Raw genomic sequence first — 25,907 nt, 5'->3', positions numbered from 1 at the left:
GTTTGAGGATCAGGGGTCTCCTGCAGCTTAGGGTCTCCTTGGAATACCTTTCCTATTGTCTCAGTACAGTACAGGATGTTTCTCTTCAGTAGTGCTGATCTAGTTCTATTTAATAACTACTGCTGCCTTCTCAGCAACAACCTGTCAAGCAAATTAATTAGCACATTGTCTTTAAATTCAGATTCGCCACAGCTTTCAGGACACAGACAGAATGAAGCCAGATACTTGGCCAAAATATCACAAAATGGACTCTATCTGGGTTACAGATAGTCTTTGTTCCCCTCTGAAACTTCATGAACCAGGCCTTCACAGTACACATTTTTCTTGCCATTCTTGTCTTCCAAGTTCCCATTCTACTTCTGTCATTTAATGCCCTTTCTAAGCCCTAAGCACCAAACTTGTCCACATTCCAGCCACAAACAGTTCCAAAGGTCCAAGAACCAAGCAGTCAGATTTATCCCACCAACAAACCATCTCCTGGTACCAATTTCTGTCTTAGTTTCTTTTCCTGATGCTGTGATAAGATACTCTGACAAAAGCAACAAAAAGGAAAGGTGGTTTATTTTAGTTTACAATTCCAGTTTACAGTTCATCATGATGGGAAAGAAAGCCAAGGCATCAGGAGCTTGAAGCAGCCAGACATCTTACACCCCATCAGAAGAATAAATACAGGCTGCTTCCTAGTTTATGTTCTCCATGTATACAATCTATCCCATTCACAATTAAGATAGGTCTTCCTACAGCAATTAATGTAATCAAGATAACCCCATAAATGCATGCCAGAGGCACAGCTCCCACATGATTTTAGTTTCCATCAAAATGATATAATGTCAAAACATCAACCATTACAATACCCCTCTATTTGGATGTATGTGTGTAAGCATGTGTGTAGACAACATGTATGGAGATCCAAGGTTGACATCATTGTTCTCCACCGTATTCATTGAGGTGTGGTTTCTTAATTGAACTAAGAGCTCACTGATTCAGGCTAGCCAACTTGCTCTGGGGATCCTATCTCTACCTTCTGAGCTCTAGAACTACAGGCAGGCTGCCCACCACCTGGCATCTACATGGATTATGAGGATCTGAACCTTTGTCTTCATGTTTTGGTTCCAAGTGCTTTATCCACTATTTCTATGTGCTTTTTGATCACTGTTTCCAGTTTGAGCTGAAAACATTTCCCATCTACTTAGACAAAGAACTGGATATTATTGACATTCCCCTTCTTTTAACCCTCAACAGCCAATGACCACCAAGGGTTATTTATTTATTTGCTACATATCCCAGGCTGGTATCACACTTCAAGTGCTCTCCCTGCCTCTATCTGCAGATACTGTGATGACAGGCATGTGCCATTACAGAATCCATTGGTGATGCCTAGAAGACTGATCTCCAGCTCTTTCTTTTACACATCTGTTGTTGCTATCCTTGTTCCTGCTTTCATGACCTCTGAGCTGGCCACTGAGCAGAACACTGTGATGTTTTTGCCTTCATCAGTAGGAATGGACAGAGTAGTCCAACTGTTCCAGGGTCAGTAACTAGGGGTGGAGGAAGGGACGGGGCCCAAGCAAGAGTATAATTCCCTCCCAGTCCTGGCACTTGGGCCTTAAATACAATGAATACCAGACTTCACATTTGAGAGTGCTAAAGTTGATTGGGGTGAGCATAGCTGTAATAGGATTATCAGAACAGTGTCCCCTGGGGGCCACCAAACTATTTCTTGGTCAACAACTCTGCCAGTGAATCAGGCAGTAGGCCAACTGTGAAACTACTAGAAATCTGGCTCTCTTTAATGGTACAACTATCCTCTCAATATTCTATTAAAATAAACAAACAAATGAATAAGAAAATAAAAGAACTGTTCTCTCTCAGATTTCAGTTATTGGAAGTAACTGAACACCACCATGGACTAGTGAGAGAGAAGAGGAATGACCATGGAGGAGGAAGGGTACAAAGTTAAAGGAGTTTTTCTGATGTAGGAGGGCAGTGGGTAGATAACTAAAATTCATCTCAAAGATTTCTAGGCAAGAGTCCTTCAAGCTTGAGCTTGGGGGAATGGATCTGTGCCAAAAGGTGATCTAAGTGGCATCACCCAGCTAAAAACTCCAGCTAGGAAAATTCATGTATAACTTAACAGCACACACTTTGTGGTATTTAGCATGCATCAGGTGCTTCTGTTCTTTATATGCTATGCATATCATTCCTTATAATACAGCCATTTCATGGCATAGGTACTATTCTCATCACCGTTTATATGTGAGGAAAGACTGTCTAAGGTCACAGGGCTGGGTTTTAAACCTAGACAGTGTGACTTCAGAGTCCCTATTTTTAAGGCTTATGCCTTGTTGGTGAAAACCAAATGAATGTGTCCTTGGGAATTACACACACGAGTTGTCTAGGAACTTACAAACTCTGGGTTGTTGACGCTTGCAGCAGGCATGAGAGTATACTGGAGTGAGTCGTCAAATATACTTGCTAACTCATGTGGCTGTAGCTGCAGAGCAGTGCTCTGGCACTGGTCAAAGGGAAAGACCTCTTAGGTGAAGAAGGCATCAGCACCTAGTATGTTCTGGGCAAAAAGTAAAGAATTTACAGATTGGGGAGAAAAAAAAAATCTTCAATGAGGTTCATTCTAACAATGTTCCAAGGACCCGGAGGCTACCTCAGTCTGCTTTATCTCAACTGAAAGGGTCAGAGGCCTGGAAGAGGTGAGGCCAGGTGTTAGGCAGATAAAAGATCTTCTGGGCCCAGAGTTCTCAAAGTGGGTTGAGCCACAAAAGAACCTGAAGAGAAACTGGTTTGAAATGAATATGTTAATGCTACAGTCCTAGAAGTTCTGATTTTGGAATCTTCACTTTAGGACTAACGTGCAAGTAGTTTGCTGATACTTCATCAGATTATATGCAAAGTGTGAATAGACCATGTGGGCCTGTTGGAAGAGGAACCATTGGGCATAGTGCATCTAGGAATATACACCTTTTTGGTTGTACCATGATAGACTTGAATCTTTGAGTACTATAACACCTGCCTGCTGTCTATGCTGTTGCTAGAGGTGAATAGTTAAAACATTGGGCTGAAAAAATTTCCATTGCCTCCTGATAATTTATAGTCTCCAAGTCTACTCTGACTGCTCCAGAATGTAATGATTTGAACTCCTAATAACAAGCTTCCTCTTTACCTTTAAGGAAGCACCTCCCTCATTCAAGGGTCCTGATCACTAAGAGCTCTGGTTATTATCTGGAGCCATAGACCTTGATTGGGACCAGTTTCCCAAAGAATTGGTACAAGGGTAGAGATCAAATTACCCTGGTCCCTCTAGGACAGGACATTATCCCTATTCCTGCAAGTTGATGGCATTAGTCAAGATTACAGGCTGTCTTGGCTACTTTTCAATTTCCATGGTAAGCCACCATTACCAAGGCAACTTACTAATGTGGGCACAGAGTTCTAGAGGGTTAGTCTATGGCTATCATGTCAGAGAGGATGGCAGTAAGCAGGTATGGCACTGGAGCAGTAGCTGAGAGCTTACAGCTGATACACAGGCATGAGACAAAAACCTAGGAATGGGGCTTTTGAAATCTCAAAGCCTGTCCCCAAATCACATATCTCTTCCAACAAGACCACACTTTTCAGTCCTTCCTAAATAGTTCTACTAACTGAGGGCTAAGTATTCAAATATATGAGCCTATGGGGGCCATTATCATTCAAACTCAAGCCAAAGCTTGAGTAGAAGTAAATGGAGACCTTAAGTTACTAGAAGTGCTCTCTCTCTCTGTGTGTGTGTGTATGTGTGTGTGTGTGTGTGTGTGTGTGTGTGTGTGTGTGTGCCTGCGCGCGCGCGTGCACGTGCACATGCACACGCTTGAGAACTAAATAATTTTATCTTAAGAAGATGGATATTAGGGTGATAAAGATGCAGAGGAGCTGCTGATGTTTTCACTCACTTAGAAAACGTCATTTTACAAAGGTTAACACTCAGCTCACAAAAATTCTGGCACATACACAAAAAATGTAATTCAGAGGCACTATGTTCATTTCTTTGAACTGCGCCTGGAAAAAGTGCCACTGTAATCATTGCATTAGCACCTAGCTTAAAGAGCCTAGCATCACATTAAGTGAATTTATAAAAATACTGCCAAGGGAATTACACCTACTCTTAGAGGGGTTCAACATCTCATTTGCTGGAGGGAGGGCAGGAGTACCATATAAGGATTTTCTATTCATTCCCTTTCTTGATCTAGATTGAAGGCTATAAACTTATGAATTGATTAGAAGGTTCCAGATCAATGGAAAGGATTTTCTGGACAGTAATTACACTGAGAGGATTATAGCAACAGAAAGACCCCCACACACACACTTTTTCTTTTTGGAAAGCAGTTCAAGGCCAAGGTGAAGATATAGAGGATCTGATGGAACCTGCTCCAAGATAATGGCCAAATTTTGGCTTTATAGAATGCCTTGATATGAAGCTCAGAGAGCTCCTTTGCTGGCAAATCTTGAATACCAAGGTTTCTAAATCATCACTGTTGTCAGTTATAGGATGCCTCTTAGTATACTGGTAGGTAATATCTTCATTTGCTTCAAAGGTATAAGTTGTAATGTCGTAGAGTGAGAGGTTGGCTGAAAAGGAGATTCTTGCCAGGTGTTGGTGTCGCACACCTTTAATCCCAGCACTTGGGAGGCAGCGGCAAGTGGATTTTTGTGAGTTTGAGACCAGCCTGGTCTACAGAGCTAGTTCCAGGACAGGCTCCAAAGCCACAGAGAAACCCTGTCTCAAAAAAACCAAAAACAAAACAAAACAAACAAAAAAAAACAAGAGAGAGAGAGATAAAGAGAGAGAGAGAGAGAAGAGAGAGAGAGAGAGAGAGAGAGAGAGAGAGAGAGAAGTAAGGAAAAAGAGAAAGAAGGAGATTCTTTGTAATAGTAGGCATGGAATAGGAGGGTAGAGTTGCTGGTAGCCAAACCCTGAAATAAAACTCTGATGCAGGTAGTATAATATTCTAATTTCAGCCAGAAGTGGTATAAACACAAAGGGAAAATGCAAGTGTAGCAAGCTTGATTTCAGTTGCACAAGCAGTTGGAGCTACTGGACCACAGATTTTGTCAGAGAGGTTATCTGAGATGCCTGAGTAGAATACAGTATGAGTATGATAAAAGACTTTTTAAAAAATATATTTTAAGTATTTTATTAGAGAAAAGTAAAAAGATAATAACAGTTACCCAAGGTTCTCTGATACTGGATAACCTAAAAGTAGCAATAGACCCATATGCTAGAAATTTTTTTGTTTTCTTTTTTCTTTTTTATCTAAATTAGAAATGGTCTTATTTTACATATCTATCCCAGTTCCCTCTCCCTCCCATGCTCCCCAAAACCCCCCATTCCACCCCCATAAACTCCACAGGGAGGGTGAGGCCTTCATCAAAGTCTGCCACATCATTTGGGGCAGGGTCTAGGCCCTTCCCGAGTATCTAAGCTGAAAGAGTATCCCTCCAAGCTCATGGACCCCAATCTGACAGCTGGGGAACCAGCATAGGGCCCAACCAGGCCCCCTCAACATGAGTGTTTATTAGGATGTTGGGGCAGTTGTGGGGCCTCTGGCAGTAGAACCAGTGTTTATCCCATGAATGGACTTTGGGATAAAAGACTTTTATCAAACACTTATTATATGACATGATTTTTGATATGTTCTTTAATGTGATGATCATATTTAATCTTTATAACTATGAAGTGGGTATTATCACTACCTGCAATTTATGAGGACATGGAGGCCCAGAGAAGTAGTAATTGATGATCTAAGAATTAGTGAAGCTCAGGATAGCTGAGCATTCTTAGGTGCTGAGTTCAGGATTGATGGACCTTGGATTCACTATGATATAGTGTCTGTCCCAGTTCTATAGGGACTACAGGAACATACCTCATCCACTGGAGGATAGGGGAGATGCCACAGAGACAAAGCATGTCTCAGTTGGTTATTGTTCTGTGGCCAGGTAACAGTTTTGTTATAGAGAAACTGGTCCTTTATCAGTTGGACATATATCAACACAACAGTCCAGGCTGCCCATTGATTTCCCTGGTAATGTGCTAGTTCTGCAGGTGCCAGCATGGGAAAGAACTGAGTGGCAAGGGACAAGGACAAGCCATCCACAGATGACATGGGGTGTCTGCCTTGGTGATGAGATTACATGGTTGCTTTGGGATCCAGGTCTCTTTCTCATGCAGTTATCTACATGTTGGTAAGACTAGAGCTGAGGACAGGTGAGTGGAGGAGGATGTTTGGCTGCTGTGGTAACAAGTTCTGCTACGTACAGAGCTCTTCTGGGAACTGGAACTGTAGTAGTACAGTCACATTGAGTCATTCCATCTGATGCGTAAAAAAAAAAAAAAAAAAAGATGGGGCTACTGGGATTCCAACTCTTGCAGTTTGAACTTAACTAGATAGTAAGTATGAGCTAGAAGTCCCACTCTGCACACCCCTGTATAGCTTGCCACGCCACACACGGCTGAGCCTTCTATCTCTTTTCATTCACTGCCTCCAGGTGGAGCATGTGGAAATAACATCAGCGCAAATCAGCTGGACAATGATGCTCTATGTGGCCAGGTGGAAGGCTGCAATTTCAAGCAGTGAGAGGAAGAAGACAGAATTGAGGGCCAAAGAAAAATGTAGTTGAGTTGAAGATGTGGGTCTTATATTAAGTGCATTGTCAGAGCAAGGTGAGCCAAGACATTGTGAGCTGAAATTTAGAACCAAACAGAGAAAGACACACCAAAGAGGTGAAGGGATGAGGACTAGCTAAAGGGACCATCCCAATGTTATCTAGACAAATCTAGGAAGTTGAGCCACTGTCCTGTGGCAGGTTCTAATAACCCACTAGCATTGTTTACAAGGGTAGGTTGAGTTCCATTTTTAGAAAACCTGGATGGGATGAAGAGACTTCCTAGTGGACTGACTTCAAAAGAATCCAATGACTCAAAGAGGTTCATGAGCAAATAAAATAGAAAAGCGAGTCATTTCACACAGAAGCAGGGAGCCTGGCAGGCCTCTCCCCCACAGTCCTGCCAAACTCATTTGTGATGACAGCCCAGGTAGGTCTAGAACTTGCAGACTTCCTGCCCCAGCCTCCCAAACAGCTGAGATTACTGGTTTGGGTCACCAGGGGTGACTCTCCATGGCAAAATTGATACTGTTCAATTGTGTGATTCTGATCACATGAAGTCCTTTATGACCACTTTCCTATATTTCTACTTCATCTGTCATTGCCCATTTTATGCCACAGCCCCTCCCCCACAGAAATATGGACCTATAAGTGGTTCCTGGGTCCTCCCTGCTTTTTAAGTGCTGGTTGCTTAAAATTTTATTTTATATTGACTTTCACATCTTATTTTATGCTGCTCTGCCTCTGTTAATGCTGTTGTGGCTTTCTGACATACCTTCCCCTCCCTCTCTGGGTGCCTGGCCTAGCCCTTTTCACTCTCTGAAGCTTCATCTAACCTCACAGATATTTACTTCTCTACAGTACTGCTTCTCCACCATTTTCTCATATTGTTCCTGGCCCTGACTCAAGCAGCCCTTTAAGATAGCTTTTCTTAATCACCTCCTCCTGCCATGAAATTTTAATATCATAGATACACTGTACAACTGTTTATGTATTGAGTCCCTTTGGGGGACTATAAATTACTATAACATTGAAGTTATTTCACCTTCTTCAGTAATGAATTTTTGCTCCTCTGAGACACCATCACCCAACCATGCATTGAATGTATGCAAAACAGGGTCAAATATTCTCATTTCCCCCCCCCCCCAATCCTGAAACTCCCTCTGTGGACTAAGATGGCCTCAAATTCACAGAGATCCACCCCAAATGCTGGGATTAAAGGTGTGTGCTGCCATGCCCAGTTTACCATTCCTTCTCAAAATCCCACCATAGTCTTTTACCCCTCTACACACTCTCTCTCTCTCTCTCTCTCTCTCTTTCTCTCTCTCTCTCTCTCTCTCTCTCTCTCTGTGTGTGTGTGTGTGTGTGTGTGTGTGTGTGTGTGTGTGTACCTCAGTTTCCACATTCCCTTTAATAACTGCCATTCCACAAGGCTCAATATGTTTTATCTCCTGCAATTCAATGCATTCTTTCCAGGAGACTTGGTCTGTTTCCTTACTTTTAATAACCACCTATGATGCTATTAAGTCTGAGACTATCATTTCACTGAAGACATTTCCCTTTAGCTCCAGTCTCTTGCTGTTATTAGTATGGTCTACAGACTGGTAGTGGGCAGCATCACTGGGAGTTTCTGTCAATGTAGATTCCTAGGTTCAGTCCCAGACCTCTTGAACCAGACAATTTTAACAAGCTCCCAAGATACTCTGTATGCATACTAAAGATAAGGAAAGCCCAGGGCTGTGTCCTATTACCAGCAATCTGACAGATACTATCAATAAGATAGAAGCACATTAATTCTCATGTACCTCAACAGATGAGTCATCTACACACCAAAGTCCATGCCACCCACCTCTCCTATGTCATTTACGTCTAACTGGTCACATTCCTATCTGTTCTACTACCAGATGGCTCTTGACTGAATTCCTCTTCTATACTTATCGCTATTGCTTTCATCTACTCTTAGGTAGATTATTAAAGCAAGCCCTAACAGATTTCCTGACTCACAGCATCTCTCCCCTGAATTTATCTGCCAACTACAGTTAGAGTAGTATTTCTAAGATACAAGTCTGACAGAATGTAACTCTTGCCTAAATTCCTTTCAATGACTCTTCAGTGTCTGAAGTGAGGATTCTTAGCCTGGCATTCAGAACAGGTTTTAGGAAACTTTCTAAACTATAAGGACAATTTTGTGTTGTGTATATTTTCTACGGACAAAGAAACAGCTTTTATTAGATGTTCTGAGGGGTTCAAGGACAAAGACAAATTAGGAACCACTGAAAAATGGAGCAAGCTTGACAAAGTCCAAGCTGTTTAGTTTGACATATAAAGACCCTCCCAGTGTCCCTTTCTCTGGTCACCTGTCTACAGGAGCCAATGCTTCCAGGCCTAATGACAGACTCGGCAGTCCCCACGACTTTTCCATCTCTATGCTTCTGTGCACATGCTTCCTGAAATAACCCCAAGGTTCCACACACCTACTAAGAGGTAGAGCCTGGATTTACATCCAGGTCTTACTTCAGAGTTCACAATCATTCCATGTTATAGTGGCATGACTGTTGCATTATGACTTAGTATTCACAAGTACACCAGACTTCCACCCACAACAGGTTTCTTGCAATTCTCATATGTAGATCTCACACATGTATTATAGATATGATAATATATATCACTGTTGCAGTCTGCTAAGTTATAATACTCTATTAATGAGTTACTGCCATCAGTATTAAAAATACTGCACTAGTCTTTTGCTAGTGCTAGAACAGGGAGTTCTCATTTCTGAGCAGCTATTATCTTAGCCCCAGCAGTAGAAAGGCTTCAGGATTTCCTAGGGATGCAAAAGCTATGTGTGTGCATACTAGAGAACTGACCACTTACTATCAGTCTTGACTTAAGCAACACTCTTAGTTACACAGTAAAACCCAGCCCTTCCATCTGTTCATTTTGACTCTCCTGGGTCATCAAGTGCAACACCTAGCAATTCAATACTAATTTATCACCAAGTAAAGCTATAAATTGTGTGTAAAATGCAGGCTATCAGGAAGTGAGCACATAAAATTGAAAACACCAGTATGGTAAGCTACTTCACAATTGAAAAAGAAAAGGAATAAGGATCATGAGTCGTAAATGTTGTAGTAAACTCACAACAGAACAGGCTGTTGTGAATACTAAGTTGATTAAGGAGAAGCTTACAGAAAATGGGAAATTCTTGAATACACTGGCCAAAGTCAGCTCTTAATACCCATGCTGTAAGAATCTCACAGGAGTCAACAGATTGCCTTGAAATGCCATTCAATTTTGTTTTAAAAAATAGACTTTAAGCAAAGAACACCAATCCTTGACATGTTTGTTTGTTTGTTGGGGGAACTAGTGCATAGTTTTACTCCACACTCAATTAATTTTATGAAACAAGACAAAATAATAATGGTTTCTCATTATTCATCCTACCATCCTAAGCTTCAGTATGTACTCTAAAAAGATTTGTTTTTATTTTATGTATGTGTGTGTTTTTTCCTGCATGTGTATATATGCATGTGCCTGGTGCCAGTGAAGGTCAGAAGAAGTCATCATATCCCCTATAACTGGAATTACGGACAGTTTTGAGCCACCATGTAGATGTTAGGAACTGAAGTTGGGTCCTCTGCAAAAACAGCAAGTACTCTTAAGTGTTGAGCCATCTTTCCAGACACACCTCCCCCTTTTTAAAGCTACCGTCTCACTATGTAGCTCAGGCTGGTCTCAAACTTTCTGGCATTACAAGTATGTACTGCCATGTCATATTTTAGTGCCCCTTTAAAATTGATTCACTAAATGACCATTTGTATAATCTTACTACCCTTGAAGAATAAGAACCTCCTATATGCTTGCTTCCTTAGAATATGACATATAGCAAGAACTTACTGTTTGCTAAGTGAATGATTGCAATCATATCTTCAGCATATTAAAGTACTACCAACATTCAATGAAACCTCACCAAAACCTGGAAAAATGCCCTACTCTTTAATATGAATCACAAAAACTTTGTGATGGTGTCTTGTCTTCATACCCTGACCACTTCAGTACTTATGGCTCTACAGATGCACCATACTTTTCTGCTGCTATTTTGCTTGGCAATTTCCATCCCTACCAACTGAGAAACTCTGACTCTTTTCTCGTTCTCTACCACCTTGTACAGGGTTACAAGCACACACACGCACCACATTAGTGCTGCCTCTCATTCATAAGAAACGACGGTACATCAGAGATAACAGGGGAAACTGAAAACCACATGGGAGTAAGTGTATATTAACACAAATTTTAAAGTAGCTGAAAAATTTGTATATTGCTTTTAAAATTTATCTCATGCATATAAAATATATATCCATATCATATTTACAAAGTTAGCTTTTTGTTATATTTTAAGTTTTTTTTCAGGTGTACAAAATTTTTCCACAAATCTAATCTAAGTGAATGTATGTTATAACTACCTGCCTTTTAAAAATAAAACCAACATTATATGAAGGGCATTCTTTTCCTAGTTATGCAGTCATCTACTAACCATTTATTTTCTTTTCTGACAAAGGGCTTATTTTCTTTTCTCACAAAGGGTCTCATTTGTACTCCTGGCTGTCCTGGAACTCACTGTGTAGACTAGGCTAGCCTCAAACTCACAGAGCTCCACCTACTCTGTACTGGGATTAAAGTCATGCCCCACCACATCCAGCCCTAATCACCATTTTTCATGGTTATATAACATCCCAGAGAGAGAAGATGCTACCTAACACCATTTTGCTATTGTTGAATGTTTAGATATCCTTCCCATTGACTTTGGGGAGTGGTATAAATAATTGAGAAAGTATCATCACCAACAACACAGTTACCATATTTGGATTAGTTAATTTCCTTAAAATAGATTATCAAGAGTCATCTCAAATTTGGCGGGAAGGAAACATACATATTTTAGTTTCTCTATGTGGTGCTAAGTGTTTTTTTTTTTTTTTTTTTTTTTTTTACCATTTGTTGTGTGATTATGACTTTTTATCTATTTAAGAGCATATCAGTGTTAAACTAATTAGAATAAAGAGTTTAACTCCTGGTTAAGTATTTTTGCCTCTTTTTATTTTGGTAAATTTCAGCTATAACTGTGGTTATCATCTCACTACAAAAGTTTCTTGAACTAGAGAAACACACACACACACACACACACACACACATCATGAGCTAGGCATGCCTGTGCATGCTTGTCATTATGGTGCTTGAAAAGCAGAAGCAGGAGGATCATGGTCAGGTTGAAGCTATCTTCACAGTGAGCCTGATGCCAGCCAGGGCCACAAAGTGAGATGATGTCTCAAAACCAACCAAACTCAGGAGTAACTATGCTGCTGTAAGATGATCAGTGAACTCATTCCCACTGTTTTCCTCATGTGTGGAATAAGGTAATTAAAATATATATACAATTTTAAATCCTGCCTTTTAAAAATATATATATTGTATATATACATATATATAATTATTTTTGAAATGCCCTACAATTTTCATAATCACCATTAAAGATAATAGCAGAAGGGCTTAGGATATATATAGCTCAGTGGTACAGTATTATGATGGATGTAATCCAGTCTCTAGAGAAGAATACATACATAGAAACAAAGTAAAAACTCATAGCATACATAATATTTCATGGAGTAAATTCACCATTCCTTTATTCCCATACTGCTATATGTTCAATTTTTTACATTCTTTTAAATACAGGCTTAAAAAGGCTTTCTACATCAGGTCTGTTTGTCTGTAGTACTGGGGACAGGAGACATGGAATTGTGCTTGCATGCTCTGTCACTGACCTATATCCCCAGCATCAATTTGTTTTAATTTGCATTTTTTGATTAGTAAAAAACATTTTCTCACATCTTCTAATTGCACTCAAACTCTTGTATTAATTGTCTGTTCATGTTTTTACCATATTTCTTTTTATACCACGTGTGCCTTAAATAATATAAAGTCACCACACTTTGTCATATTTATGTCACATGGACATTGTCAGTTTGTGTTTATCTTTTATTCTTAAAGTGACTTAAAAACTTTTTGTTATATTGGTTTTATTTTTTTCTGTCAGATTTGATCTTTTCCCTTGGGAATATTTCCTATCATTCCCTAAACGCAGAAACCTAGCCCTAGATAAGCTTGATCTCCATCACAGTTTTATAACTTGCTTCTTTTACATTTAACTCTTCAATCCAAATGCAACCTTTTAGTTTATCACAGGAGATGAGACTATAAATATTACAAGATGTCACAACATGATTCAACGAACAGCCCTTTCTATTCTTACCATGTATTATTTTTTTAAATCACACTCTCCACTGCAAATTAGATCAAGAAATTATTGCTCCAGTCATGGTGTATTCACTTGTAATCTTGGCTCTCAGGAGGCTGAGGCAGGGGAATCATAAGTTTTAGAGCAGCTTTTGCTATACGGTGGGATCCCATGTCAAAAACAAAGAACTGTTTTGAGTCATACCAGTAATACAAGTACATTTATCAGTAGGCATTGATCCTCATTAAAACTCCTGTCCTACATATGGAGTCTTAAGTAATAATTGAATATTTTGTCTTAACATTCTTCATTCTTCCACATATGATTAAGCATTGATCATGAGCACAAGGACAAAGTGGAAACAGCCACATTCTGCACAGCTCTGATTACTCTCTACTTTCATTTATCGAGGCAGGGTCTCTCAAACCCAGGGCTCATTGATTCTGGCCAGTCTAAACTACCCAGCTTACTCTGGGAATCCAATCCAGCATCTCTGCCTCTTTAGCACTGGGATTACCAGACGCCACCACAGCTGCCCAACTTTTCCTGGAGTACTGTGGATCTGAACTGTTCTCATGCTTGCACAGCAAGCTCTTTACCTGCTGAGCTCTCTGTCCAGGCTTCCTTTCCATCCTCAGTTTTCCTTCTGTGACCTCCATACTGCGTCTTAGCTTTACATTACTACCATGTCCAGGCTTTATTCAAAATAGACCACAATCTCAAAGTTCTTAAAGCTTCTTTCTCCTCCAAATCACGGAGAAATTATGTCCATATCTGACTGTGAGGAAATGGGAAGAAAGAGTGAAGAATAACCCTTAAAAATGACCTTTTAAAAAATTATGGAGGCATACTTTACAGACTATAATTTGAAAGTAGTAAAGGAAAATATCAGTATAGATAGATGTACTAACTAGTAAGGAGATTCCAGTAGAAATGCCTCTTTGAAATAAAAGTAAAGTACATCATCAAACAAATGCATAAAATACTAAACGGTGTGTCCAGACAAGACTGATCACCTTAAATGTACATACAGGCTTTAGGGCATATAAAGAAGAAATGCCAGGTCAGGAATGGAACCACTTGCTTAGCATGCATGAGGTCCTAGGTTCAATTCCCAGCACTGAAGTTTTTAGAGTTCAGTTGGTAGAGTGTTTATATAGCATGCATGAAGCTCTGGGTTTGATCCTCTGCATTGCAGAAACCAGACATGCTGGTACATCCCTGTGACACCTGCACTGAGGAAGAGGCATGAGGATCAGTAGTTCACGGTCATTCTTGGCTACAAAGAGAGCTTGAGGCCAGAAAATATAAAATGAACATAAGATATATTTTGCCAGGTTGGGGGGGGGCATGCATACCTTTAAGCCCAGCACTTGAGAGGTAGAGGCAGGTGGATCTCCAAATTCAAGAGGCCAACATGTCTGGTCTACAGAGTGCCAGGACAGCCAGTGATATACAGAGAAGGGAATATTTAAAAAAAAAAAAAAGAAAAGGAAAAAAAAAAGAGAGAGAGAGAGACCATAACAGTTGACTGCCAGCAGGTGGCACTTGACCTACAGCAAAGTATGGAAGAGAAACAAGTATCAAAGAAATGCTACTAAACTCCCAGGATACTATCAGTAAAAGTGTCCTTCACACAGAAAGCTGTAACTGTTGATATTTTAAGGCACTGATGTGAGACATCAGCTCCAATGATAGTTTCTTCAGCTGTCTGGGGTGGGAAAGGAATAACGTCCCTCCCCTACCCCTTCTAGGTTCTTGGATGAGGTATGAGTTAGCATAAAAATTGATTAACCAGAGAAAAATAATTTTATTCATTTTCATATATACATCAGAACCTTATTCTTAATGAGACTGAAGCAGCCCAGATGACTGAAGATTACGTTGCATTCTGAGCTACTGAATAAGGAGTTTCTGAGAGGACGGTGGAGACATGACAGGGGCTAAAGGGAGAAAATGCATGGCAAGTAATAAAAATGCCTTGGAGTCCCTCTCTTCCTCCAAGATACTGTTGCTATGTGCTTTAACCTGTTGGTAAAAGGCCTGGGTCTTGTGTACCAACTGACTCACTGGACTTGGCCAGCTTGCCTATGTTGGCAATGAGAGAAAATGAAAAATAGGACAGAGAAGTTTAGTCGCAGTTCAGCCTAACCAGGCCGCTAGTGTGGACTTTCCCAATGCACCTTTTACAATCCATTAAACGTAGACAGAATTGGTCTCTTTGATGGCTATACTATCTTTTGGCAGAGTTTTCAGTATTCAAGCTCTGTACACCTAATATTTAGTAGCACTAGTCCTTTTGCATTACTCTTTTGTGGGATTTTTCTAAAATCACTCTTATTTAGCTTTCAAATGTAGTGATTTACTGTATCATCCCCAAGATATTAATTTTTTGATGACAGGATCAGCTTATTTCTTCAAAATAGAATTCTAAGAATATTGTTACTGGGTCAACGTATTTCCCACTTTCAACACTACCAAAGTTTTTAAGAAGCCAGTTCCAACAGAACCCTGTTAGCAACTGAATAATTTCGAATCAAAGATGTCTTTCTCTTTCTTCAGTTACTGGGGATTTAAAAAAAAAAAAAAGAAGTGCTTGCCATACAGTGTTTAATCAGTGCTTGATTTAAGGAATAAATGGGATAGATGAATCTGTGTGTGTATCTGGAAGGTTTAAACAGATAGTGTGATTGTAATAAAGAGAAAAGGACATGGAATCCTGACAGGCAGCTTAGGGTAGGGACCCCCAAAGCGGCAGTTCCAGGAATGGAATGTCCAAATGCTAGAGGGGAGCTCTGGTTTCTTATCTCATCTCAAATGAGGGCTCTTGCCTACACGTGCATGTGAGCAGAACTCCAGTCCAGACACTCAGGAGCTTCTGGTAGACAGCTACAACTGGGCCTCTGAGTTTTCATGATGGAAACAGGGTCTACCCAGTCCCCAATTTCAGCCTATCTGTTAAATGATGTCAGGGTTAGGGTATGTGGTGGAGATAAGAAACCAGGATCTAAATTGTATCCCCAGGCTCTGGCTGGAGATTTAACAGTCCAGACTACCAGAACAAAAGAGTTAATTAAGCAAAGCCAAAAGCCCACCTAAAGGCATGCTAAATAAATGGGAGAAACAATTTACACCCTTAATGAGAGGAGGTACTTTTTCTTTTCCTTTCAGAAACCCTACCCTCCCACCCCCTTGGGTATAGTTAAGTCTGCTTGCTTTTCCAAATCACTTAGAAAAGAGTAACTTTTCCTGTTTTTACTCCCAGCTTTCTCATTTTTTTTTCTCTGAAGTTATTCCTACTCCTGACTCCCAACCCCTCATTTCTGCCATGTGGCTTACAAAAGGCATGATTTTTCTCTCTCCCTTTTTTTTTTCATGCTCCCTGGCAGCTACTGGAGATTGGCTTGCCCTAAGGGTTTTCTTTTTAAAGACCAATAAAATTGCCATTGTCATTGAGTTTCCTGCTGAGTCTACCTTTTTTAAAAGATAGACTCCTCACTACACAGCCCTAGCAGGAGTATAACTACAAGGTCTGCCCACCTATGTCTCCTGAGCACTGGGATTAAAAGCATGTGCCACTATGCCTAGCCTGAGTCTCTTCTTAAATTCTTTAATTAAAGAATTAAATTAATTAATTTGCCCAGTAACACGTGATAACCCAGGTTAGGCTCCCCCAAACTTCCAGTAACAATAATAGGTAGTGTCTAGGAGCCCCACTTCAGAGGGATTCTAGGGTGTCAAAGCCCAGAAACTGTACAGACAGGATCAGCTGAAAGGTACCTTAAACAGCCAATGACATGTGAGTATCTTCACACCTATATGTAGCCAGCCAGCCACGGCTGACTCCATTAGAATGCACAGCCTTTGGCAGAAATACAGTGGTAAGAAGTGGCAAGGTGTAAACTGACCCAAGCCCTAGCAGGCAGGCCTCCTGTAGCAAACAGAAACATGGGAAATGCCAGCACACTTGCCGCAGCAAACATTCTTGGTGAAAACACAGGGCTTTACCCCCTAAGCCTAAAGTACAGAGATGTCCTGGGTGCAGAGAATCTTGCTCCTTTCTGAGATTCTTCAGCTTTAACAAGAAAAGATCTTGTTTCAATTTTGAACTAAAAAAAAAAAAAAAAAAAAAAAAAAAAAAAAAGCTACCAAATCTCTTTGTCTAAGACCGTATGAAATCATTACTTAAACATCTGTTTTCTACTGTCTAGGTAGTAAATGGTAGTTCTTCAGTTTTACAAGAACTTCTTTGGCAAGAAATCTGTTTGGAAAAGAACACCATACTATTATGTAAATTTGCACACACTAAAATTGCGGTGTCTTTCAATCTGAAAGAATCAAATACTGGTCCCTTTTTACTGAAGATCAAGGTCTTGGTTGGCTGCTGATTTGTGAATGATACACTGGCAGTTACTAAGATGGCTGCTTTCCTTCACCCAGACGGCATACTGGTAAGTTCAGTTGTGAAATCCCCCCTCCCTAGCAAGTATAAAGTACTACTAACGCAGCAAACGTGATGCCAGATGTGGGACAAGGCCTTGTAGTTCTTGTCAGAGTAGGAAGTTTCACACAAAACACAAAATTCAAAAAGGCCTTTTATTTTTTTTCCTCTAAGCAAGCAGCACCTAAGAAGAGTACTTTCCTTGAACATGGTAGTATAAGACTCCTTCATTATTTTGAAGCATTTTGTTCTATGTGGATTCTCATCAATTATCTACTTATTCAAAAAACCCATTTCTTCTGTCAAGTATTAGCTCTGAAATGCACCTCTCCCAAGACTTCCATGATTAAATTCTCTCTACTGCCAATCTACTCATATTATATACTACAATATTCCCTTAGTATCATAATTTATATTATCTTCTAACTACTCCAATTCTGTTCCTGTTTCTAGAGTCAAGTCCCAGAGACAGAGAACTTCCAAGGTATGTGTAGGTTGGCTAATTACATCCATTTCCCTGTCCCTTCACTGATGAAGAAACTGGAGCCTAGGGAGTTCTAGCCAAGTTTGCAGGAAAACAAGACATACAGCCCAGATGCCTGCCTGCCTGCCTGCCTTCCTTCCTTCCTTCCTTCCTTCCTTCCTTCCTTCCTTCCTTCCTTCCTTCCTTTCTTAACTTTCAATTGTGTGCTTTCCACTATATTAGGTCATCTATCTTAATCGCATGTTTTCAGAACACCATATAAAAATGCTAGACACATACATGCTTCCCTGAAGGGTCAGTATAACAAGTGTACACTTTTAACTAACTGAGAGATTGACCAAGGAAATAATTAGAAAGCAGAAAGACCATTTCCTTACTTCTTTGCGTGATGCCACCCTCCAGACCAGTTAATTGCTATTTTACACTTCCCGTCAATCAGACACTGGGCAGCTGTGATTGTAGCTCCTCCTACAGCTGCTGCATAGTCAAATATCCCTTCCGTGGCTGGGCAGTCATAACCTGGGGGCAGAACCAGGAAAGTCTGTTAAAGATCATCTGGGGAAGGGAGACTAGGTTAAGCTGTGACAACAGCAGGGTCTAAGAAGCTTCCAGACTAAAATCAGCTCCAATGGAGACAGATACATCTCCATTGTTAGGCAAGGAAGGCTGTTAAAACATTAGAGCTAGAAAAAGATAAAGCCTACAAGATGAACTTCTCATATCCCACCAGCAGTCAACTGAGGCCTGAGAGTTGATGTATTTGGCCAGTAGTCACAGACAGCCAGGTCTTGGAACAGGTCTTTTGATTGCCAATCTAGTGTCTTTCTATTAACTCATGTAGTTCCTCTAGAACAGCGGTGCCTAGCCTAAACTTTGACATCACACTATACTGCAGTCACCTACAAAGATGGTGGTGCACAGCTTTAATCCCAGCACTCAGGAGGCAGAGGTAGAGGCAGGAGGATCTCTTTGGGTTGGAGTCCATCCTGGGGTACAGACTGAGTTCCAGGACAGCCAGGGCTGCACAGAGAAGCCCTGTCTCAAAAGACAAACAAACAAAAAAGAAGACACCCAGTGTTGACCTTTGGTTCTACGTGTGTATCAGCAGACACATGCACACCACCACATACAGGCATACATACTTATAACATACATAAACATACAGAGACAAATTAAGTACCAATGGACAGGTGGGGGGTCTATTGATCTTCCATTGTTGCCTGAGAGAACCTTACCTAGTCCATATTCTATGGAATCTGGATGGTCCTCATCACCTTCTTGGCTGACCTTCTGGAGATGTTGTAGGTAGGCATCAGTGTGGAATGTGGCCATCTCCTCCATGGAGGCCACTTTGGGCTTCACTATCCTAATAATAACAGGGTGAACATAGAGAAGTGAGTCAGACCCATAGTGCTGAAAAGAGCAGCCAACACTCTGAACAGAAAAGACAACTCCCAGCTTCTGGTTCCCTCCACTGTACTGTTCAGTCTTCACTTCCTCCATCTATGACATTGACCCCACAATAAGAGGCAAGAAGACAGTTTTCCCTTTGAGTTTTTAGGTAGGAGAACATAACTGAAAAATTATATTTAACTCAAATAGATGATCACATAACAAGGTCACAGAACAAGGTTTAGCCACATAGAACTCATTAACCCAGGACCCGCAGGATGGCACAGTAGGTAAAGGCACCTGCCATTAAGCCTGTCAACCTGAATTAAGCCCCTGTGGAGGGGAGAACCAATTGCCCTGGCAAGTTGCCCTCTGACCTCCATGTATGCTCTGTGGCACACATATCTTCCTAAACAAATATCTATAATTTTTAAAACATTAAAAAGAACTCTGAAGCTGGAGAGATGGCTCAGGGGTTAAGAGAAGTTGCTGCTTTTGCAGAGGACTGGGGTTTAGTTCCAAGCCCCTATGTGGTAACTTACAACCAGTTACAACTCCATTTCCAGATCTGACACCCATATCTGCCCTCCGTAGGTGCCAGCACTCATGCACACATACATGCCAGCAAAGCACTCATACACATAAAATAAGTAATCATAAAACTGTGTATTTAAAAGACTGAAATATAAACTTCACTCTGTGAGTTACATCTCATGACAAAATAGCAAGGCTATTTACATTTGAATTGGTTTCTACTTGGACTAGGTAACCCTTTCAGATAGATGTGTAGTCACTTGTGCTAGTTTTGGTGCTGAGTCTTGTTCCCCATCCTTGTGTGTCTTTGTTTTAACAGGCACCTGGGTTATCAGACACACCTGCCAGAGAACTGGATTCCTTTCCTAACTCAGTACTTCCTGGTTCTGTTAACTTCAGGTGAGTCGCCTCTTCTATAACTCAGCTTTCTCATTTGTAAAATGGGTCAACTTAGTGGACTTATGTGTACAGAAAATGACAACATATACAAAACTTCTTGGACAATTATCATCAATATTAGAATAAAAACGAGGGAAACTGGACTGGGAATGGAGGGCAGTTATACAACATCTGCCTAACTAGTGGAAGGCTTGTGATTGATCCCCAACACTGCAGAAAAAGGTCATACAAAGGTACCACATTAGCTATGGAAGCAAATGTTTTTAAGCACAGCATATAAAGACAGGAAGATCGTAAGTGTGAGGCTAGCCTAGCCCACACAACAAGTTCCACACCAAACTGGGCTCTATACAACCCTGTCTAAAAAAAAAAAAAAAAAAAAAAAAAAAAGAGAAGTCAAATGTAAAAAGTATTTATTTGGGGCGGGGAGTGTTGTATGGGCAAATGTGCATGTAGTTTTGCAAGCCTGTATATGCACAGAGGCCAGAAAAGGATGTCTTATACCTAGCTCTATAACTCTCACCCCTATTCACTTGAGAAAAAATCTCTCACTGAATCTGAACCTGGAGTTAGATGGGTGATCAGTGAGCCCCAGCAATTTTTCTGACTCTTGCTACCCCGCTAAAACACTGGGGTTACATGTATGTGTGACACAACCCAGCTTTTTCTGTGGATTCTGAGGGTTTGAACTTGGGTCCTAGTGCTTGCATAGCAAGTGTTCTTACTTTCTGCTTCAGCATCTCTCCAGTATCCTCAATCATAAAGTTTCTATTATGTGGTCTCTTCCTTCTGTCTCCCAGGGGAAGGATAGAAGGAGCAAATGGCTAGAACCTCCCAATCTGCTCCTTACAGTGAGTGAGAAATGGAGTGAATGAGAAAATAAAGGAAGCAAGTTACATGAAATTTTTGGCCTCGAACTTGCTGAGTTCCCATTTTCTCTTCTAGATTCTGTTGCAGTTATGTTCTCTAGCTCTTGCCACTGAACGGGCAGTCAAAACACTAGCAGCATGGAGTTTCTTTCTTAGGAAAGCAGAGGTCACATCTTTCTTACTCTAGGCCTAATGAACAAATTGTATTCTAACAAGAATACACACACATACTGTTTTTGTTTTTGTTTGTTTGTTTTTTTGACAAGAGTTTCTCTGTGTAATAGCCCTAGCTGTCCTGGAACTCACTTTGCAGACCAGGCTGACCTCGAACTCACAGAGATCCACCTGCCTCTGCCTTCCAAAGTGCTGGAACTAAAGGTGTGTGCCACCACTGTTCAGCTTAGTATCAATCTTAACAAGATGAATGCCCACTCAAACTGAAGGAGCACTAGTCTAGCCACAGAGAGGTAGCCATGTGTATTTTCCAAATGGAAATAGAGCTGTGAGGCTATTGTGAATAAATACAGGTAGAATATTTAGACAACTAGTAAAACCAAGGTGTTTAAAATCCTGTGGTTCAACTTCAAAAGTCAAATATACAGTCAAAATCAAAGATTCTTGCTTTTTCTTCAAGTACCATGAGAGATGGAAAAAGTTGTCCATTAAAACAAAAATCTCAGGGCCAGAAAGATGGCTCTGCAGGTGAAGGACTTGGTATCACATTTGATGACCTGAATTCAATCCCAGAACCCACATGGTGGAAGGAGAGAACCAACTCCTGATAAGTTGTTTTCTGATCTCAACATGTGCACTTGTTTGACCACTCCCTCACCGACCCAACACCTCATCAAAATAAATAAATGCATTGAAATAAAATGTTTACAATAAAAATATCAAGAAGCCCAGCAGGCAGAAGCAGGTAGATCTCTGAGTTTGAGGCCAGTCTGGCTTACAGAGTGCGTTCCAGGACAGCCTGAACTATGTAGAGACCCAGTCTCATTTTTTTTCACAATCTCAATCCTATGTTCCCCAGCCTCTCTAAATGTTCCCTCTTACAGCACCTCCCCATTTATTTCCGTGAATCCTAAAACTAAAGAATACTGACAGCCTCTCCTTATCAGCAATCTAACAAGTCTTGCTTTAACATCTTGTCTGCAATAAAAATATTTCTAAATGTTAATTTTGTGTGTGGGAATCAAGGCCTCATGTATGTAGACAAGTGTTCTACACACTGAACAACATCCTAAACCCCTTTAAAATTTTTATTTTTGAAACAGAATCTGGCTAAGTGAACAAAGCCTGGCTTTGAAATTGTGATGTTTCTGCACCACCTGGCTCAGAACAGTGTTAAAGTCCTTTAAGGAAAGGTGAGTAGTTATCTTGACAAACATGAGTTGGCAATGGTAGAACAACATTGCTAGCCAGGTGTGATAGGGCTGAGTGGATCTTAGTAAGTTCAAGGACAGCCTGGTCAACCTAACAGTTCCTAGGCAGGCAGTGCTACAGCAGAGAACTTGTCTCAAAACAACAACAAAACACTCCTAAATAATGTACACACTCTAGGGCGGTGGCAGTGAACACCTTTAATTCTGGCACTTGGGAGGCAGAGGCAGGAGGATCTCTGTGAGTGTGAGGCCAGCCTGGATTACAGAGTAAGTTCCAGGACAGCTAGGGCTGTTACATAAAGAAACCCTGTCTTGAAAAACAAACAAACAAAAAATGAATGTACACACTAAAAATGAGTTAATACTAAGGATAAAATCCGAAAACCTATGACATTATTTTCTAGGAGGGAGATGAAGCATTAGATGATATAGCCACTCACCCAGTTGGTTAGTCATAAAAAAAAAAAAACCTGATTTGTCATGTGCCTTGTCCAAATAGTTGCATTTATGGCATTCAATACAGATTTGGCAACCAACAGAAAGCTTAATTTTGGTTTGTTTGTTTTTTAGGTCTTAAGTTCTGGTTTGGTCTCAACAGATTGCTTGGGTTAAAGTTTGTTGGTGATGGTGGGGTAGCATATCTAAAAGTCTCAAGTTGAACCCACATCATCAAATCCCGTTTTCGAAAACAAATAAAACAAAACACAAACCAAATATAAAACAAAAAATGAACACTTCCCTGCTTAACTCCTACCCATCCGAGAGATCTCAGCATCTGACAAGTGCTTATCTAGCAACAAAATCCCTTCTAATGTATCTTGGCTGCTTGTGTGCCTTTCCCAAGTGTTCTCACGTTTTCAAGAGCTTTTCCTGAGTTACAGACATATAATGAACACTCCCTGGTCAGTCCCTTAAGGCTATGAATATACCTGGCTTCATGGGTGACTATGTTCAAAGAGGTCAACATACTTACCTCATTTGTTTATGCAGGGCATATGCTTCGATCAGAGAGTGGACCATACTGGCCTGAAATATCAGCATAAAAGAAAAAAGGCAAAATAGTCTCTTCAAGGTTCAATTTACTGAAATCCCATTAACAACATCCAACATGAAGAATTAACTATATCTCTTCTTCCTTTTTCACTTTAACAGTTGGGATAACCTTAAGACAAAACAGTATCAAAATCGCCAAGACGGAAGCTACCCAGCCTTACTTACAACTCTCTCTCAACGGCTTGTGGTTGAGGACTTCAATGAACCCCTCCTATTAGCAACTCTACTCACCACTTCACCATTCCTTCCCTCCCCCACCCACAACCAGCGTTGGATGCCCCACTGCGCTCCCCCCAAAGGTAACGAACCACTTCCTTCTACTTCAGCTTGGTGCGTCTCAAACTGCTAGTTAAATTTTTGCTAAAGGTATCTCTAAGCCCAGTTTCCCCGGCTTCCTAATGTACTCCTTTTCACACCCTCCAACCCCCATCCCCCCAAAAGATGGTCTTTCATCCAGATCTCTCTTACCCGTTTGGGGACCTTGGTGAGAGAATCGCAAATGCTGACATACTCGGGACTATAAATATAAACCGGGGGTAGCGAATGCCCACTATTGGCGGGCTCCTCTGCCATCTCCATCTCCCACTTCCAACCGTCCCCGAGCCAAAGTCTCGATCCGACAGTTTTCGGACTCAGCGTGGGCTCAGGTTCCTGCTCCTCTGATCGGCCCCAGCGGTGTTCCCTGGTCAACATTCCCTCTCATTTAGATCGCTGGAGACAGTTTGCCTAGTCCCTTTTTCATTTGAGGGAATGGATGGGCCCTCCCAGACCAGATCCCTTCATTTAATGATCACAGTTTAAAAAGGGGGCTTGACAGATATAAAAGCCCAAATGGCTGCCAATTGAGATCGGTTTTTTCATGGCACAAGCAGCACGGCCAAAACTAACCAGCCTTGTTGCCCTACGGGGCTATTTAAAATGAGGTCAGACAAGCTCCTGAGCATGCTGGGAGATGTAGTTTTAAGGGCGTGAAGTAGTGTAAAAGTCACAGCTAAACACTAAAAGCCACGATTTCAAGTTTTGGCGTTAAAAGGGAGCCTCAACTCTTCAAGTTATCAATATGCAAATATCACCATTTAAATGTTTAAAATAGAGGTACACGTAGTACCCACCACCACCCAGTTACATCAGCTGACTATACTAAGAATGGGCTTTGAGGGGCTACAGATTAATGGACCAAATGGTTTGGAAAACTTACACAGCAAATTTCGTGCTGCAACTTCAGTTCAGTTCACTACTTTTCATCACTGTCCGTTAAGAGCTAACAATCTCACCAAAAATCCACTCAGACAAATCTGCAATCACCTTCCTGAAACAGGCTGAGATTGCAGACATCGCAGGGTAAAATCTAACCAAAAAAAAAAAAAAAAAGTCAGCTCCTCCTGGAGCTTTCAGGTGATGGTAAGTGTGAGATGTCTCCCCAGTAGTTGGAAAATGCAGCTCCCTCCTCTCCCTACCATATTTCCTTTCATTTGCTCCTGCAGATAAGCAATGGTTAGGGAGAATGTTTTAGATTTGGTGTGCAGGATGTTAGTGTTATTAATATTTTGGTTTTTTGAGACAGGGTCTCTCTGTGGCTTTGGAGGCTGTCCTGGAACAAGCTCTGTAGACCAGGCTGGCCTCAAACTCACAGAGATCTGCCTGCCTGTGCCTCCTGAGTGCTGGGATTAAAGGCGTGTGCCACCAACGCCTGGTTTAGTGTTATTATTAACACTGAATGTTTTAGGTTTCTGGATACCTGCATGATCTGAACCTAGCTGGTCTGTTCCCACACTCCCAACACTCTCACCATCCTGAACTGACCTACTGAAGTCTCTGAAACAAGTCCACATATGTAACTTCTTTAAAATTCTAGCCTGCTTTAAACATTTCTTTTGTTTTGTAATAGGCACTTTGGTTATTACCTTAATGAATCCTTTCAACAGTTCCGTGAAGGAAGCTATAATATTCCCACTTTACAGATGTACTTTGAAGAGAAAAATCATTCTCAGTCACACACTGAAGTAGAAAAATAATCCAAAATCAGGTCTACCTATAGCAAAAATCGAAATATTACTTTTACTCTATGAATTTGATTCTCCCAGGTTGACTTTGTGCTACACATGCGGTCAATATTCCCTTTATTAGCTCCTTAATACTTAATATTCTTGAAATATTATAGTGTGTGCATGTGTTCTCCAATTAGAATAGGACCAGTTATGCTTCATTTGTCAATTATTGTAATAGAAACCTATCAGTACAGAACCAAATAATGAATATAAGGTGCTTAACTTGGCAAATAAAATAAGCATTAAGTACTTAAATAATGAGTATTCAAAGTAGGATTCTTAGTAGCATTTGAGAATATCCTAGAGGATATTCAATAGTGTGCTTGGTGAGGATGAGGGGGTATGCTGACTGGAAGGAG

The 25,907-nt window shown here is 40.7% G+C and overlaps 1 protein-coding gene across 3 annotated transcripts in view; it reads right to left on the bottom strand.

Moving 5' to 3' along the window:
• The window catches only part of Hdac8 (histone deacetylase 8), a 210,126-nt gene extending 185,722 nt beyond the window's left edge, over positions 1-24,404 (bottom strand). For 2 of the 3 annotated variants that reach the window (XM_051178936.1, XM_051178937.1), the window contains exons 1-4: positions 23,969-24,228; positions 23,421-23,473; positions 19,104-19,234; positions 18,246-18,387 (exon numbers count right to left, since the gene is read on the bottom strand). In XM_051178936.1, coding sequence (XP_051034893.1) covers positions 18,246-18,387; positions 19,104-19,234; positions 23,421-23,473; positions 23,969-24,193 — 551 coding nt within the window. In that variant the 5' untranslated portion in view covers positions 24,194-24,228. The other variant, XM_051178938.1, reaches the window with a different exon arrangement.
• Positions 24,405-25,907: the final 1,503 nt, after the last annotated feature.

Source organism: Phodopus roborovskii, unplaced genomic scaffold (genome assembly GCF_943737965.1).
Source record: "Phodopus roborovskii unplaced genomic scaffold, PHOROB, whole genome shotgun sequence".
Taxonomy (NCBI): Eukaryota; Metazoa; Chordata; class Mammalia; order Rodentia; family Cricetidae; genus Phodopus; species Phodopus roborovskii.
Note: the sequence above shows the minus strand (reverse complement) of the source record. Positions and strands in the feature narration are given on the sequence as shown.